This window comes from Eurosta solidaginis, chromosome 2 (assembly GCF_040869045.1).
Source record: "Eurosta solidaginis isolate ZX-2024a chromosome 2, ASM4086904v1, whole genome shotgun sequence".
Lineage (NCBI taxonomy): Eukaryota > Metazoa > Arthropoda > Insecta > Diptera > Tephritidae > Eurosta > Eurosta solidaginis.
Window position 1 is genome coordinate 278748062 of NC_090320.1, and position 19599 is coordinate 278767660.

The following is a 19599-nucleotide window of genomic DNA, read 5'->3' on the forward strand; positions in this document are numbered from 1 at the left end:
CCACTTTTATATAAAAGATTTTTAAAAGGGTCGTGGACGAATAAAATAAGCTATATCTTTGCAAAAAAGAGCTTTATATCAATGGTATTTAGTTTCCTAAGTGTATTTATAACAGTAAATAGGAAAAACTTCAAATTTTAAAAAATGGGCGTGGCACCGCTCCTTTTATCACTAAGCAATTTTCAATGTTTCGGGAGCCATAACTCGAAGAAAAATTAACATATCGTAATGAAATTGTGTACACATATTTTCACTATAGCAGAAAATATTTCTAGAAAAAATGGACGTGATCGGTTAAAGACCACGGCAGCTTAGATATAAACAAGTTTAAAAGGGTCGTAGACTAGAATAATAAGCTATAACTTAGCAAAAAATAGTTTTGAATCAATGATATTTGACTTATCAAGTTTTATTGTAAGAGTAAATGGGGAGACATTCTTTTTTAAACGGGCGGTGTCATGTAGAAAAGTAATTTATCTGAAATGAAATGTACAATTGAAGCTCACTCCGAGTATATAATGTTCGGTTACACCCGAACTTAAGACACCTGTACTTGTTTTTTATTTATCTTAAAAATCGCTTAGGTATGTACAACTGTTCACTATATATTTCATATCTTATACAGCCGATTATTTTGATATTACGAATGTGATAAGATTATTGTTCAGCCCTATTCATGAAAGGTATGAAATCTTCGGCACATCCGAAGACAGTCCCGTTCTCACTTGTTTAAAAAATACTTTCATCAACGTTAAAGAATTACAAACAATTTTTAGTAAATGAAGTTAGCTAAGCAAGTGCCAAGTAAAAATAAATTATTTTATTAAAAAAATTGTTATTACTCCATTAAGCTGCTGTGTGAAATGGTATAAGTTTATAAAAAAAAGATTTCAAGTAAACTTGCTTTTGCTAAAGGTAACAAATGAAATTAGAATTGTAGTTAACAATCTAAAGATAAAATTCTTAATGTAATAGTATAGAAGCTTATTTACACTTAAGGTACAAATTATTACTGCTAATTTATATACATATGTATATGGCAATAATTTAGGGTAATCATCGGGTTGAAAAACGTAAACAAATAAAAAATTTCAAGTCATTGAAGGGCACAGATCACAGGAAGTGGATATTTCGAAAAAACACAAGAAGAAAAAGTACAACATAGCTATATATATTTACAATAACAAGAACACAGATTGCAAAAAATGCATGAAAGAATGAGCGAATTAAATTAAAAGACAGGACAAATGATGATCTTGAGGACGTAGACAAGGGAACAAAGTGCGCGCATGCTCATATACAACAAAAGGAAGTGAGCTTTGGTGGTTTTGTATTTAGGTATGTATGTATGTGGCAGGGGTTTTTATGTTTTATTGTTTGGATTTGCAAAAATTTCGATTTTTATAATTGTTCTAGGCAAATGCCAAACAAATCAGTAATTTAAAAAAAAAAAAACAAATTCAAACGCACAAACAAAAAGCTAAACAGAAACAGACAATTTTATAAATATTATACTAACACATACATATAACATAGTATATTCACTATTTTTAATTGTGCATAAATTGCAAATCAAGAGACAGGGAGAGAAGTAGAGTTTTGTAAAGAATAATAAATGTATTTGTTTTTTTTTTTTATTATTATTTTTGTTAACCTGGATAAAAGCTGTAATAAAACTCTTTCCAATCGTCCAGCCACACTTCAACCAAGCGCGCATTATTATGATTCACAATTTCTGTTGTGCCACCGGGGAATGTGTACGGTGTAGATTTACGAAACACGTGACCCACACGAGAGCAGGGCGCAATCTCGAGTATGCCGCCACACATCCAAACCTAAACGGAATCAATCAACGAACCGTGCATTTGTATGGACGTTAAAGCGGACGTTATTTTTGCGCAAGCGTACAATTTTGGTTGGTTTGTTGTTGTTATTGGTTAACATACATAATTATGCCGTGAACAAGTTAAGATTGTGTTTTTTTTTATTTGTGGTTCATCACAGGTATGATAAATTTTTAAAATATATTTTTTGTTTTAAAGTTTCGTTAATGATTGTAATGTGTTATGTAGTTGTGGGTTTTAAAATTTTCGTTGTTGTTGTGTTTTTTTTTTTTTGTCACCATAATTAATGTTATTGTTATTATTAGCCAACATAGCAATACATGGTAATTAGTTACGCATTTTTTAAGCAGTAGTAGGGGGTGAAAGAAGAGAAAGAGAAAAAAATTAAACGTTTTATGAATTATCTCAACGCATTTTATAGATAACATACGTATAATGGGCACTGAACGAACAGATCACGATAATAATTGCATCGAGACATATAAAATAAGATTACTGTAATTGTAAACGCACTGTATTTTATTGTAAATTACAAGCCAAGTTATAGTTATCCTTTACGACCAGCTCTGCCCATATTTATGTTGCTTACATTATTTATTTACTAGTATAAATCTAAGGTCGGATTAATACTCATTGAATTCGATATTACATTAGAGGAATCTTTTTTGAATAAAGCATAAATATGCTGCAGCCAAATATTAAAAAAAAAAAAAAAAACATAAGAACTTAGATGCGCGAACTATTTTCTTGTTTTTATTATACAGATACTTTAAAATCGATCAACTAGTTGATTAGTCGTGGCGTTGGTTGAAAATAAATAAGCGTTATTCGATTTCGATATAGCATGCAATCGACTAACTGTCGTTATTCGTTATATTTTGTTTTGTTTTTTATAAAAATTAAAACAGTTTACTTGTTTGCTGCAAACTGAGTTTCTGCAAACGTAGCTGTGAAGGGAATTTCTTTTCTAGCAATGTGCAAAATATGTGAACTACATATGGCTAAGCATAACTCCACAACATCTTTACAAGTCCCCGAACTCATTTCAAATTACAAAACAAAATTATCCGATTAGTCGAAGACGAACAACTAACTAATCGATTAGTGATAATCGATTATTAAACTAAACAACTTTTGCTAGTCGACTAATCGATTCTTCGCCAGATTGTTGAAAATGCCCACAAATCTGAGTCATCTTGTTTGTTGTCATGAACAACGGCAGAGAATTTCATGAATCGACTACTCTTTCTCCTCATCCTGACAACTTCTGCAGAAGGAGATTGTAGGTTTGCACCAGAGCATCGGTGCAATATCGCATTGACATGTGTTGACAGACCTAAGTACTCTCACTACATATTTGTTTAGCTTGTGTAGGGAGCTAGTTCCTTTTCTATCGAAATATGGCCATTAAGACCGTGACACCTCTTAATCATCCCGGTAAGTCCACAGCGTGTCCGTTGCCCTAATCTCATATTCCGTGATTTCCTCAGGAGACAACTTAGCAGTGGTCCTACGGAGTTGTTCGCCTCGCTTATATCAATATGGGAACCTTTCCTGGTCATCTCGTCTGCAAATTTGTTTCCTTCAATATCGTTGTACCAAGCGTGGCTTTTTCTACACTGTGGCAAAATGGAGTAACATGACGCTTCGTTATCGTCGACCTGTCAGATCTCATTGTTAGAGCCGACTTCGTACGCCAATTTGGTCTGGTGAATCTGGTGAACTTTAATCATTAACAAATCAGCGTTGAAAAAACGGGTACACTTTTCAATGGAAAAGTGCGAAAATTAACGCAAATTTATTTGAAAAAAATTTATGTTTGGAATAACATGTCCGCCTAATTATCCGTGGTGATTTCTGTTGCACCTGGCTGCCAAGAAATAAGTTGAACCCAATGATGAAACACTACCAGACCAGTATCTCCTTATATCTGTCATCTACGAACATTATTTCAACGCGTTCCAGTTTATTGGCTTGTCATAAACGTTGCCACATATTCGTTCAATCAACCAGAAAACAAGTTTTTGCGACATAAATCGACTATCCGATAAAGTAAAAGCAATGCTAGATCTTGCACGCCACCAACAACGGCAAAATGATGTAAATAAACTCCGTGGTTTCATTGGCATGATCTATTTTTACCGAAAATACATTCAAAGTGCAGCAGAGCCGCCCTTTCTTTCTTTTGAATCATTCATTACAAGGGCCTGAGATACGATTATCGCTTCCTATAGAATGGCCGTGAAAAATGGCAATTAATGAAATTTGCAATTCCATTTGAGTACAAATATACTTTTTCTCTTTTTGTACTTGTATTCTTTTTTACTTGAATGCACTTTCAATTCGTATATGTAAATATGTTTTGACAAATTTTCTTCTCAACCATTACTGACTCTTACTTTTGTATCTTCATATAGAGCAGAGAGATAAAGGAAATGTCAATTCTTGGCCACTAATATTTAGATATGTGAATACATAGCTTATCAGTTCGTAAAAGTTCAAATTAAAGTACAAGTCATAATGGGGTAATGGAGTTGCGTTACAGGATCGCAAAACACTCTTAAGGTATTTAAAGTAACTTACACAATAATGACTAACAAATCATAGAGTTTTGCAATTCGAGCACAACAAACAATCTAATAAAATTAATTAATTTGATGGAGCTACTAAATTAATCTCCATTTTCGATTTATTTAGCAATATGGGTTAATAACATTTCGTATAAACTCTACTAAATCAAAAAAAAAAAAAAAAAAAATCAATACCCATTACATAAAAAAACTAAAAATTAGAGTTCATATATTTTTAATTACGGTTGTTAGCGTATTACAACAACAGTAGGTACCATGACGCAGATGATCGAACGAAGAAATAATTGGTATTGTCTTTGCAGGTGAAATATTCGCCCGAAGTAAAATAAAAAAAAAACTAAATAAAAAATTTATATTTGTGTATTTGTTGTGTGCTTAGTTAATGTGATTTTGTTTAATTTAGTATGTTAGAGAAGTTTTGGTTTGGAATTTGTTTGCGCAGTGATGGGAGAACCAAATAAATTGTTAAAACTTCAAGGGTGATACAATCGAAAAGTAATATCAATCAAAAATGAATTTCAATCAAAAAGTGGTATAACAAATAATTATTTTTATGTAAAAGGTGAAATGCTTTCAAAATGTATTATTATTTATTATTTTAACATTCAATTACGAAGAAAAAAGTGTATTTTCGTAATGCGGAAATCATAAAAAAGGCGAGCCAATATTATAAAAAACACATTGTACATACAAGCTTGCTATTAATAAATATTAATTTTTAAAAAGAATTTAAAAAAATATAGGGATGCTTATAAATCTAAATTGTATGAACATTTTATAAATTATTATGTTTTTTTAACAAAATTTTTTTTGTACTTGTAAAAACTCCAAGTTAAACTCAGATTTAAAATCTTTATGAAAACAAAATAAATTTAAGCATAAATATTTTTAAAAATAATTTTTCTATATTATCCAATACAGCCTTTTTAAAATTAACTCTGCCTATTAATTCAGAGTATTTTTATTTAACTTGGATTTTTGTTCCTGTTGTTATTTTAACCAGACAAAAAAAATCTGTACAAATAGGAACACCATTCCAAATATTACAAGCCATAATTAGAATCATAGAATTTCGCTTTCACTCAAGTTCAGATCTTTACAAATTCAAAATTTCAAGTCAAATTGTTTTTTTTTTTAAAGCAATGTGCAATGACTTGGTAATACCGGTTTCACACTGAAATTTAATGAAGTAGTTAGTCAAGTTTTCTAGATTAAAACCCTTACAATAAATTTTCTATACAAAACACAAATTCTTAGTTATCTAATTTTTTCTTTATTGATTGCCCAAACGGAGTAAAAAATCTAGCCCTTTTTTTAGTCGAAAAAGTCCAGGTCAAACAATTTTTCTGGGTGAAAGTTTATGGAGCCTCAGGAATACCCATAGCATTTCATGACGAATTATGCATATAGTCATTTGAAAGGTTTTGTTACTAATACTAAAAATTCGTCATCGAAAGTCCATAACCAACTCTCATAGCACATTACTTCTACTTGAACTTGTTTTTTTTGTCATGAAGTTTGATCCAAATGATATATTCTCCTGAAATTTGAACGCCGCTTTCTGATGAAACAACAAGGATTTTGTATGACAAAAAAATCGTTTCATTTGGATCAGCCCTATAGTTATAAGACCCGACTTTTATTAAAAAATAAAAGTCTGAATTTCACTTTTATTTTCGAGCTTATAAATAAAAGACTGGATATAATAATTTCTTTCGGACTAAAAATTAAAAGTCTGGAAATAATTTTTTGTGAAGGAACTTTATTATAAAGATAACAGTTTGGGTCCCTGATCAAAACTAATAATTTTCAATTTTACTTTTGCAGCAAGATAATATGTTTTTTTTTTTTTAATTGGCACATATTTTGTTAAGTGCATTCCCTTCAAAGTTAAGGTGGAAACGGCTGCTATCCATTTTAACGAATTTTCGTTAATAAGGCAAGTGGCCCTGCGTAAAAAGGAAAAATGCATTATTTTATTATTTTATTAAACAAAATTGTGATTTCATTCAGTTGCTGTGTGAAATTAGAAGGCTGAGTTTAAAATATTCTGCATTTTATTTTCGAAATTCTGACTTTGACATAGAAAACTCCAAATTTAATTTCAAAAAGTTTTCATGTTATCAAATTTTTCATTATTAAATTTACTGTCATTTAAACTCAATTTAGATTTTTAGCAACTTTTAGTCCCTTTTGATGATGATATAGTGTAATTTCAAAAATTTTCGTGTTTACATCGATGCTTAAGGTATAAAAAACATAATAAATTTAAGTTTTGGCATGAAAAATTACACCGGTGGAAAAACAGGTGCAAAAATAAAAATATAACGCAGTTTTTCAAATGACTGAGCCTTTGATAAATGATAGAACTTGGCCACTTTGGAACTCTAAGTCAAATGTATGCTTTCGTATTAGTTTCATGTTTTGCCAAAAACAGTTGACTCCTTGAAGAAGGTATGAATAGTGCCGAAACGCGTAGGAGAAAATGGGAAACTTTGTTACTAATTCAACAGCATTGAAACTTCAGCAATTGTGATTACGTGTGTGTCGAGACCGAGACTGAGCCTAAAGCTAAGGACAGACTGTGTAGTATAGTGCAGACGCGGCAAAATATTCTTTTTATGTATTGTTATGGAACAATTCGCACCTAGCAGCAGCAGCACGATGCGACGTGGCCATGAGCGACAATGTTGAACAAATATGGAAAAAACTGTAGCGCCGCTACTGTACATATCGCGCCGCTTAGTGTGCATGTACTTTAAGAAATGAAATGAAATCGAGACCAACTCTATAACTAAACTGGACCCCTACTGATCAACCGTAAGTGCATGCGAAACCAAAACCAATCGGGAATTGGAGTTGCAACAGAAAAAGAGTTCAAAAAAACATCCGAAACCAAAACATGCAACTACACCGTGACCGAAACTAAAATTCAGAACGAGGCTTAAGTGATTCCGCTGTTTTTCAGCAATAATTTAAAACGACCTCAGAAATCTCTCGGAAATAACCAAATACTCCCATAGAAAACTGCAAAAATTATTGAAATGTGAATAGTTCTGAAATGGTGCCAAATGCATTCCCAAAATTGATAGCACTACTGCCTAAACGGGATAATATTAACTTGAAATGGTTTTTTATTTTAAAATTCGAAAAAATATAACATTTCGCCAGTTAGAGTTAGAGATGGGCATATTCTCGAAATCATTCTAAACCAGATTACCTTATTCACAAATCAGATCTGTAGCGTTTGAGCACCTAAGGCGTGATGTGAGTTAGCTATATTCGTTTCTATCAACGTATGGCTTGGCATAAGTTACAACAAGGGCTATTTCCAGGAATTGAAGATTTCACCGGTTTACTTGTCCATAAAATTTCAACAGAAATGTTTGTTCAAAGTGCCATGCAACACGAATAAAAAAGGGCAACTTTGTTTTGATACAACCATTTTGTAAATGAATAAATACTTAGCGCGATTTACCGCCGAAGCGATTTAAGCCGCGCTTCTCTTCCTTTTTGCATCGTACTCTTTTAGTTTTACCTACGAATTGGCGGGACCTACGTGTTTTATGCCGACTTCGAACTAGAGCTTACGATTTCTTCTCGAAGATTTTTCAACGAGACATCAAGAACACGGCTTCTCGCGAGATTCTCGAATCTCGAATTACTCGTAAGGCTCGCGAGATTCTCGAATCTCGAATTTCTCGTAAGGTTGGCGAGATTAGCGAATCTCTAATTACTCGTAATACTCGCGATCTTCTCGACTTTCAATTCAGTCGCTGCATTGGCAATATTCTATACATTTTGGGATTTTTATACTCAGTTGAGCAGAGCTCACAGAGTATATTAACTTTGATTGGATAACGGTTGGTTGTACAGGTATAAAGGAATCGAGATAGATATAGACTTCCATATATCAAAATCATCAGTATCGAAAAAAAATTCGATTGAGCCATGTCCGTCCGTCCGTCCGTCTGTCCGTTGACACGATAACTTGAGTAAATTTTGAGGTATCTTGATGATGGTATGTAGGTTCCTGGGCACTCATCTCAGATCGCTATTTAAAATGAACGATATCGGACAATAACCACGCCCACTTTTTCGATATCGAAAATTTCGAAAAATCGAAAAAGTGCGACAATTCATTACCAAATACGGATTTAGCGATGAAACTTGGTGGGTGAGTTGAACTTATGACGCAGAACTGAAAACTAGGAAAATTTTGGACAATGGGCGTGGCACCGCCCACTTTTAAAAGAAGGTAATTTAGAAGTTTTGCAAGCTGTAATTTGGCAGTCGTTGAAGATATCATGATGAAATTTGGCAGGAACGTTACTGGTATTACTATATGTCTGCTTAATAAAAATAAGCAAAATCGGAGAACGACCACGCCCACTTTTAAAAAAATTTTTTTTTTAATTCAAATTTTAAAAGAAAAGTTAATATCTTTACAGTATATAAGTAAATTATGTCAACATTCAACTCCAGTAATGATATGGTGCAACAAAATACAAAAATAAAAGAAAATTTCAAAATGGGTGTGGCTCCGCCCTTTTTCATTTAATTTGTCTAGGATACTTTTAATGCCATAAGTCGAACAAAAATTTACCAATCCTTGTGAAATTTGGTAGAGGCTTAGATTCTAGGACGATAACTGCTTTCTGTGAAAAAGGGCGAAATCGGTTGAAGCCACGCCCAGTTTTTATACACAGTCGACCGTCTGTCCTTCCGCTCGGCCGTTAACACGATAACTTGAGCAAAAATCTATATATCTTTACTAAACTCAGTTCACGTACTTATCTGAACTCACTTTGTATTGGTGTACAAAATGGCCGGAATCCGACTAAGACCACGCCCAATTTTTCGATATCGAAAATTACGAAAAATGAAAAAATTCCATAATTTTATACCAAATACGAAAAAAGGGATGAAACATGGTAATTGTATTGGTCTATTGGCGCAAAATATAACTTTAGAAAAAACTTGGTAAAATGGGTGTGACACCTACCATATTAAGTAGAAGAAAATGAAAAAGTTTTGCAGGGCGAAATCAAAAGCCCTTGGAATCTTGGAAGGAATATTGTTCGTGGTATTACATATATAAATAAATTAGCGGTACCCGACAGATGATGTTCTGGATCACCCTGGTCCCCATTTTGGTCGATATCTCGAAAACGCCTTCACATATACAACTAAGGGCCACTCCCTTTTAAAACCCTCATTAATACCTTTAATTTGATACTCATATCGTACAAACACATTCTAGAGTCACCCCTGGTCCACGTTTATGGCGATATCTCGAAAAGGCGTCCACATATAGAACTAAGGCCCACTCCTTTTTAAAATAGATACTCATTAACACCTTTCATTTGATACCCATATCGTACAAAAAATTCTAGAGTCACCCCTGACCCACCTTTATGGCGATATCTCGAAAAGGCATCCACCTATAGAACTAAGGCCCACTCCCTTTTAAAATACTCATTAACACCTTTCGTTTGATATCCATATCATACAAACAAATTCTAGAGTCACCCCTGGTCCACCTTTATGGCGATATCTCGAAAATGCGTCCACCTATAGAACTAAGGCCCACGCCCTTTTAAAATACTCATTAGCACCTTTCATTTGATACCCATATTGTACAAACGAATTCTAGAGTCACCCCTGGTCCACGTTTATGGCGATATCCCGAAAAGGCGTCCGTCCACCCATAGAACTAACGCCCACTCCCTTTTAAAACACTTATTAACACCTTTGGTTTGATACCCATATTGTACAAACGCATTCTAGAGCCACCCCTGGTCCACATTTATGGCGATATCTCGAAAAGGCGTCCACATATAGAACTAAGGCCCAATTCTTTTTAAAATACTCATTAACACCTTTCTTTTGATACCCATATCGTACAAACAAATTCTAGAGTCACCCCTGGTCCACCTTTATGGCGATACCTCGAAAAGGCGTCCCACCTATAGAACTAAGGCCCACGCCGTTTTAAAATACTCATTAACGCCTTTCATTTGATACCAATATCGTACAAACAAATTCTAGAGTCACCCCTGGTCCACCTTTATGGCGATATCTCGAAAAGGCGTCCACCTATAGAACTAAGGCCTACGCCCTTTTAAAATACTCATTAACACCTTTAATTTGATACCCATATCGTACAAACACATTCTAGAGTCACCCCTGGTCCACGTTTATGGCGATATCTCGAAAAGGCGTCCACATATAGAACTAAGGCCCACTCCTTTTTAAAATACTCATTAACACCTTTCATTTGATACCCATATCGCACAAAAAAATTCTAGAGTCACCCCTGGCCCACCTTTATGGCGATATCTCGAAAAGGCATCCACCTATAGAAATAAGGCCCACTCCCTTTTAAAATACTCATTAACACCTTTCATTTGAAACCCATATCGTACATACAAATTCTAGAGTCACCCCTGGTCCACCTTTATGGCGATATCCCAAAAAGGCGTCCACCCATAGAACTAAGGCCCACTCCCTTTTAAAACACTTATTAACACCTTTCGTTTTATACCCATATCGTACAAACACATTCTAGAGTCAACCCTGGTCCACGTTTATGGCGATATCTCGAAAAGGCGTCCACATATAGAAGTAAGGCCCACTCCCTTTTAAAATACTCATTAACACCTTTCATTTGATACCCATATAGTACAAACAAATTCTAGAGTCACCCCTGGTCCACCTTTATGGCGATATCTCGAAAAGGCGTCCACATATAGAACCAAGGCCAACGCCCTCTTAAAATACTCATTAACACCTTTCATTTGATACTCATATCGTAAAAACAAATTCTAGAGTCACCCCTGGCCCATATTTATGGCGATATCTCGAAAAGGCATCCATCTATAGAACTTAGGCCCACGCCCTTTTAAAATACTCATTAATACCTTTCATTTGATACCCATATCGTACAAAATAAATTCTAGAGTCACCCCTGGTCCACCTTTATGGCGATATCTCGAAAAGACGTCCACCTATAGAACTTAGGCCCACTCCCTTTTAAAATTATCATTAACACATTTCATTTGATACCCATATCGTACAAACAAATTCTAGAGTCAGGCCTGGTCCACCTTTATGGCGATATCCCTAAATGGCGTCCATCTATAGAACTATGGCCCACTTCCTCTTAAAATACTCTTTAATACCTTCCATTTGATACACATGTCATACAAACACATTCCAGGGTTACCCTAGGTTTTTTTTACAACATGGTGATTTTCCCTTACTTTGTACCCACAGCTCTCAACTGAGTATGTAATGTTCGGTTACACCCGAACTTAGCCTCCCTTACTTGTTACTTGTGGTTTTGCGGACATTTTGGCTTGTGCTCCAGAAGAAATCGCAAGCTCTATATAAAACCGTCAATGAATCGATTAAGTTGAATGTCGAGAAGCTCGCGAGCCTTACGAGTAATTCGAGATTCGACAATCTCACGAGCCTTACGAGTAATTCGAGATTCGAGAATCTCGCGAGAAGGCGAGACTCGCGAGAACTCTCTTCTCGAACATGTTCGAGAAATCGTAAGGTCTACTTCGAACTGCATCTGCAAAGCAGATTAAGTTTTACTGAGAAGCTTTTTATGGCAAAATACACTTGGAGTGTTTGCCAAATCATTTCCGAGGGACGACCTCGATTAGACATGTTTTTTTTTTTGTTGAAAAAACTTTTTTTTTCTAAATTTTGATGCTACTTTGCTCGGAACTTGACCCCAGAACCGTCGGTGTGGTAGGCGGAGCACGCTACCACCACACCACGGCGGGTTTCCTAAATTAGCAAATATTTTCCACTAGCGTTTAATAAAACCAATACGAAGTGAGTAAGAACAACAGATGATTTGAGTTACATAAAAGGAACAGAAAAAAAAAATAAACAGTTTAAAAAAAAATTTTCTTCATTTTAAGTTATGTTAGTCGCGATAAAGTTAAAAAAGGGTTAATATAAGTGATATGTGATAGAAAATTTCCAAAAAGTTATGAATATAAAAAAGGAAAAAATTGTTATATGTTTGTTTCACATTTGTAATTGGTGATAATGATAAATGGTAATAATGTCGTTGGTATTTTTAATTTTTTTGTTTTTGTTTAGAAAAAAAAAGTATTGTTGTATTATTAAATATGTAATTAGCAGTAGTAAAGTGGTAAGTAGTACAAAGTAAATAAAGAGTAAGCAACGTGTAGAGAAGACACAATTTCGAACCTGAGCTCATTGCATAATAAAAATCACGCCACTCATCCAACCACACTTCGGCCACACGCGCCGCATTATGCAGCACAATTTTGGCCACACCGCCAGGGAATGTATAAGGCGATTTATCACGGAATACATGACCCACATGTGAACAGGGTATTATTTCTAAAATGCCGCCACATTGCCATATCTAAAGTGTATAGTACAGTATAAAATTTTATTTTCAAAATAATACATACCAATTATATAAATAGGAAAAATAAAGTCAAAAACACACACGAAAAAACTTAAGTTAATTCGAAAGTTAAAAAAATACGCGCTTGCTGAATTAAAAGTAACTAATATAAAATTTTCATATGCTATTGAATAATACAGATACATATTTGTAACACTGAAAATAATTTTCAATGCTTTTTATATTTGTTGAAGTGATTTAAATCGCTTAACTTACCCGAAAGGACATTTCTAAATTTTCACCACCCCATATATCCATGCCCTCATCGTATGAGCCAATTTCATAGAAATAGTCTTTGTCGATTGAGAACAAACCACCTGCCATCGTGGGCGTGCGTAACGGCGCTGTACGATCATTATTGCGACGCTCCATTTCACGTTGAGGAACACGATACCTGAGAGAAATTTGAATTGATATTGGTTAGTAAGGTGGCTAAATATAAGATTGCACCATTCATAGTAAAAAAAATGAATAAGAATACTTAGTTCAACACGGGTTACGATTACACTACGGCTCTGATCGCAATCGAAATATTTTTTATTTTCAAATACCTTTACAGTAATCGAAATTTATTTATTACCATCATAGTAACCGTAATCACATTTTTTTAAATACCATTACAGTAATCGAAATTTTATTTATTACCATCACAGTAACCGTAATTAAATTTTTTTTAAATACTATTACAGTAATCGAAATTTCTTCATTATCATCATAGTAACTGTAGTTTAGGTTTTTATAAATAATCATTACAGTTTGCATAATCAAATACTTTTTAAATTACCATTATGGTAATCGTAATTCAGTTTTTTTAAACTACCATTACAGTAAGCGAAATAAAAACTTTTTTAAATTACATTACGTTAATCGAAGCTAAATTTTTTTTCAAATTACCATTACAATAGTAGTAACTTAATTTATTTCAAATGTAATGTAATGGTAGTAAGCGCAAACAAATTTTTTATTTGCATAACAGTAATCATAATTCCACTTTTATTAAATTACCATTACAGCAATTGTTATTTAATTTAGTTTGAGTTACCATCACAGCGTAACAGTAATAGTAATTAAATCGTTTTAAATAACCATCACATTATCGTAATTCTAATTTTTTAAATTACAAATACATACATCGTAATTAATTTTTTTTTTTCAAGTTACCGTTACAGTAATCGTAGTAGATTTTTTCAAATTTTCAATACATTAATCGAAATAAGATTTTTTTCAATTTACCATCATAGTATCGCAAATACAACTTTTTTTAATTGGTATAGTAATCGTAATTTAATTTTTTAAACTACCATTAAATTTTCATAAATTTTCATTACCTTAATATTATTTAAATTTTTTTTCAATTGCCCTTACAGTACTCGTATTTAATCTTTTATTAATAGCATAACACTAATCGTAATAAATTTTTTTTAGCTATCAATACAGTAATCGCAATTTAATTTTTTCAATTACGGTAACAAATGCCATTACATTAAACGAAGTTTATTTATTTTTTAAATTACCATCACAGTAATCGAATGAATATTTTAAAATTATCATTACAGTAATCCTAGATCATTTTAAATTATGATTTAAATAGTCGTAAATTTGTATTTGTTATTAGAATATAAAAACGCGAGAAACTACTTTTTTACTTTTACTACTTTTTTTACTTTTTTCAATATTGCGCGCCTTATGGATGCGATACTAAAAACTATAGATCTTTCAAATATGAGAAAAAGTAGCTGCAGATAGATCAGAAGATCTCAAAAGTGTACTGCGCCGTCAACCAGCACATCTAGCATACATTTAGGCGTACTAATGGAATATTGTGCAATCTTCTGCAAATTTCGCATAAAATTACACTGCTTAGCAACAAAAAAACGTATTTTCTATTTACCATCTGAAGTTTAATTTCCAATTAAAACCACCCCACGTTGAGTCCGAAGCGGTTATATATTCGAATGTCTCATCTGAGATCACATCAATAATGGGACACACAACAGTGCGACGATTTTGAACAATGCGCGCCAAGAGAGGTTCCAGCCAACCTTCCGTACATTCGCAATGCGCATCCAGGAATGTAATGACTTCACCCTGTAAGCAAAAAAAAAAACAAAATTTTCAGAAATAAATTCGTTAGTAACTCCTCAAAGTAACACAAACAGACAATTTAATTAAATTATCATTTATATACCGTCACATGCTCGGCGCCCAACAGTCGGGCACGTATTAAACCCGAACGTTTTTCTGTACGTAGCACAAACGTATGTACCGGCAATTGTGCTACATAATCCTCCAGCTTTTTGCCCAAGTAATCTGTATGTAATGAATGTTAAGAGAGGGTTAAGAGAGAAAAGTGTGAGGAAAAAAGGAATATAAATGAATTTGCTTGATTAACATACATAAATTGCTCATTTGCATAGGCACAAAGATGGTAAAATGAAGTGGTATTTTTACTTACCTCTCTCACTAGCATCATCCACAAGGATAATCTCCCTGAGTAAGGTACGTGGCGAGCGATTTATTACACTCCAAACGGTGCGGAGTAACGTTGTCCACGCTTCATTGTGGAAAACTATCACAATTGAAGTTGTTGGCAGTTTTGACGGATAATGCTTCTTCTTGCAACTACACATAAATGAATAGATTGTGTCAGTTTAAATTGGGTTAAGTTGAATTTCATATCTATTTACAGTGGTGTGCATTATAATAATGCTTAATTTAAAATCAAGCATTGCTAGGAATCAATCACCAGAAAAAAAATTTATAAAATAAAATTTTGTTTTCAAAACCAGTCAATTTTATGTTTTTTTCAGATGTTTATTGTTATTGTTTACTCAATGCATTAAAAATGTAGTAATTTACACACGCACAACCAAGATGAGATTTTTTTCTAATGACGCAAGCTTCAAACGTTTTCGGGACTACGATTTGCCACCATGTACCTGGAATGTTCAGTTGCCCGGTTGTTTGATGTCCTCGTGAGGGCAAATGCTAAATCACAGTCACTCAGCAAGCTCTACATACATACGGGGAATGGCAGAACGGAAATAGGACCATGAGAACGGAGGAGCAATACGAAGACCCGATGTAGGTCTTGTGATGAGAAAGAGATTTCGCCGTGAAGTAATGGCGGAAAATTCAACCTCCGTGATATAATAGGGGGACTCATGAAAGCATATAAACTTATAAGGTGTAAAATTATATCCATTTACATACACTGTTATATGAACGCACCTAGTAATATTCTTGATAAACTTGATTGTTTATCAGCTGTATTATTGCCAAACAAAATTTTTTTTGATTGTTATACAAATTAAAAAATGCCAAGATTAAGTGAAAACTCAAAACTAAAACGTCTTTACTTGCTGATGTTGGAGATTTCTGATGAAAATGCCTGCTGTAATGTCTGCAAGGTTGCATTCCTTTGAGTTTACCGCGTTTACACAATGAAATGTGCGCGTAAATTTATACAAATTGTATAAATGATTTTTCATACAAAATTTGACAGCTCGTTTACGCACTAGATAAATTTATACGTTTACACACTTTATAAGGCATTTATAAGGTTACATGAGTCCCCCTAATATCTCCAAAGGGGGTGCAGTACCTTGTGCTAGCTAAGGCACACCACGCCTCTATGCAGCGACACAATTAAAGTTTGCCGTTGAGTACCGGTTCTGCTGCTGACGATTACTCCACTTGGCAATATTTGACCTAATAATGTAACCGGGCAGCGGAAGTACATATCTCACATACTACGTACCGGCGCTGACAATACCATAGGTTCCAGGGAGTCGGGGCAAATAGTTGATACCAAGAGGAAGGTCGCGTTACTTTGGAAAAAGGGACGCAGACGACAGGGTACCGCTGCATAGCGGCGGTAGGCGTTTTATTAGAAAATAAAAGAAATGTGAAGCCAAACTGCGCTAGTGGGAGATGCTTTATATCCTGTTTGATATTTGAGGTTAGGTTGAGCTGGCCGCTCCATGAGATCCTGACATAGACTGAATGAATCCATAGTATTACCCGAATTGTGCCCTATTACCCTAACAAAAATTGAATTACCCTAACAAAAATCAGGGCATGTTATAAAATAACTCCGCTTATTAGGAATTATTGGGTGCTTCAGTTATGAAGGAAACAAATCTCAATTTAACCGTCTTCTACCAAATACTTAGGGCGATCCCGCAAGCTGCGCGCATTACCATGAAATCTGCGTGATAAATATCGCATATAAGGTTCCATCTAGCGTATAGTGTGAAATGCAGAAGTCCAAGGTCGACGTGCTGTTTGTTATAAGACTTCAGAACACCCACAATAAGAAAATCGGCACGCAACATCTCTTTGTCTACCTACTTCAAAGCAGCTCTTAGCAGCAAAAAAAGAAGTCGTCTGTGTCCTGCTATGTCTGCATTTCAACGACGTGCATCGAAGAAAATTTAAAGCTGAGCTGTATGAGTTTATCACAGATATGACCATAGTGACCAGAATGTGAATAAAAGCGAATAGGTGCTCACATTTGACAGCAGAGAAAGATAAAACTCCAACTGAGTTGAGAGACAGTTGGAGGAAAACTTGATATCTTTAGGGGATTGGCGACAGTTACCGCGAAGCAGGGATAGCTAATGTGACTTATTTGGCAATGGCCAACAACTGCAAGACGGCTTAGGGCCAATAATAATGACGATTAACAAGGTACTGTAATTGAAACGCAATCGTTTTTATAATGTAAGTGTAATTTGTCTGTAATGTTATGGTAATTGTGATGCATTTGCCATTGCAATGCCAGTAATGAATTTTTAAATTATAATTATAACGCGATTGTAATTTGAACGCAATTGTAATTGTAATGCAATTGTAATTATTATTTATTAATTGTAATGTTATTGTAATTATAAAATATTTGCTTTCATGCTGACGTGAGATTGTTTAGTGAACATGGAGAAGTAAAAAAATATTTTAATAAAATAACTAAAAGAAATACTCGGAAACAATTCAATTCATGTCGTAATCATTACAATGAATAAACACTATAAATATCTCTACTAATAGGTCAACAATACTAAGTGTTACTATTACATTGCACAATAACTGTATATTGATATAATGAACAATTCACTTTTCTCACAGCAAAATTAAAGTAAATTCATTCGTGTCATTTGTGTGATTGTTGTTATTGCACATATACTCACTTTTCATGTCGCACATCGGTCAACGAACGATTCAATGAGATCATATCGCTGGCTAATAAATTGAATTGGTTCTCTTTGAATTTCTCCTTCATCAGATCCTTCATTTCCGGTGGTATTTTCACTGGTTTACCCAATTCACCTTGTTTACCTTTTTCCTCTCGCACCGTTGGTGCAGAATGCCATTTTTTTAATATTGTACTGCGATATGTCATCGATATGCCACCACCGGCAAAGCCTCCTGGTCCTTTGCCACCACCACCGCCACCGCCACCATCACCATCCAAATTCTTTTCTGTATTAATTTCTCTGTCATCAACCATATTTTGTTCGTCGACCAACTTTTGCGCATCAGGCAGCTGCAATAAGAGGAAAGGATGAATAATTAATAGTATGTTTGAATGCTTGTATGTATGTATGTGTGTAGGAGAGAGTTTTAAACTTTATGTAATGGAAATATTAAATTAAAATAAAATATGAATTTTTTTTTCGTATACATTTCACTTTAAAATCCGCTTATTGTAAACCATCGCTCGCACATATAGAAAAACTGTGCTTGCGGTGCAACGTCACTACATTGACAACAAGAAGAAGCTTTTATTAATTTAGTAAATTATCATTTTAAATTTAAACAGTGGGCTTAGGTCTTAAAAAAGTGAATAAAACATTGGCATATTCCGCAACTTTTGACGAATGAGGTTGTGTGCGATTGATATTATTGGTAAACTTGATATCGAATGTTACTGCGATTTACTAAGATACTTCCGTCGCTGTGCCATCATAGTCAGTCACGATTTTTTTTTTTTAGAAATTATTGCTTTGATAAAGGTTTCCTCGTTGGTTTCACCGAATTTTACATGGTAAGTCAGGTTAGTGTAAAGCAGTGAGGTTTTATCACTGGGTAAGCGCGGCCATGCTAAATTAAGACATTCGTCTACTATGGGAATCGTAAGCAACACTGATGCAAGACGCGGTAAAGTTAAGTTGTCCCTAGAAGGCGCTTAAACATCAGCCTTAGGCAGTCCACAGGTAGCGAACCCCAGACGATGGTGAACTTAAACTTAAAGGAATGCCCCACATTGCAACCTACGTAAGGTGAACAGGTTAGGATACTGCAGCCGGTGGCGGACTACCCCACCAGCACCACCCTGTTGAAAGGTGGTACCTGTGCCGATGGATGAATGGTGAATCGATCTCCAGTCGCACGACGAAGAAACGAAAGAATGAACAATAAACATTTGAAACAAAATTACGATAAGAGCAAGGCAGCAGGACCGGAAACAAAAATGACTGCCCGATGTAGACACTGACATAGATGGAGACAACAATCACTTTAACCAATAGGAAGGTTTACAGGAGCCCGTTTACAGTAATAATAGGAATATTAGTGCTTCAAAATTTATTACATGTTCAACATTCTTATTATCACATATACATACATATGTATAATATATAAGTACATTTGTACAACTCGTTCTTATTGTCAACGAGCCGAAAAACCAAGGATTCTAGAGGTT

General features: G+C 34.3%; 1 protein-coding gene and 1 long non-coding RNA gene across 8 annotated transcripts in view; one reads left to right on the forward strand and one right to left on the reverse strand.

Moving 5' to 3' along the window:
- Positions 1 to 4276: 4276 nt before the first annotated feature.
- The window catches only part of LOC137241018 (uncharacterized), a 33109-nt gene continuing 17786 nt past the window's right edge, over positions 4277 to 19599 (forward strand). The window contains exon 1 of the long non-coding RNA XR_010949885.1: positions 4277 to 4409. This is a non-coding gene — a long non-coding RNA (uncharacterized lncRNA). The remainder of the gene's footprint in view (positions 4410 to 19599) is intronic.
- Positions 6308 to 19599, reverse strand: part of Pgant5 (polypeptide N-acetylgalactosaminyltransferase 5) — a 158232-nt gene continuing 144940 nt past the window's right edge. For all 7 annotated transcript variants that reach the window (XM_067768156.1, XM_067768155.1, XM_067768154.1 and 4 more), the window contains 7 exons: positions 18086 to 18441; positions 15352 to 15518; positions 15085 to 15206; positions 14788 to 14984; positions 13113 to 13290; positions 12671 to 12851; positions 6308 to 6384 (listed from right to left, as the gene is read on the reverse strand). In XM_067768156.1, the coding sequence (XP_067624257.1) occupies positions 6353 to 6384; positions 12671 to 12851; positions 13113 to 13290; positions 14788 to 14984; positions 15085 to 15206; positions 15352 to 15518; positions 18086 to 18441 (1233 nt within the window). In that variant the 3' untranslated portion in view covers positions 6308 to 6352. The remainder of the gene's footprint in view (positions 6385 to 12670; positions 12852 to 13112; positions 13291 to 14787; positions 14985 to 15084; positions 15207 to 15351; positions 15519 to 18085; positions 18442 to 19599) is intronic.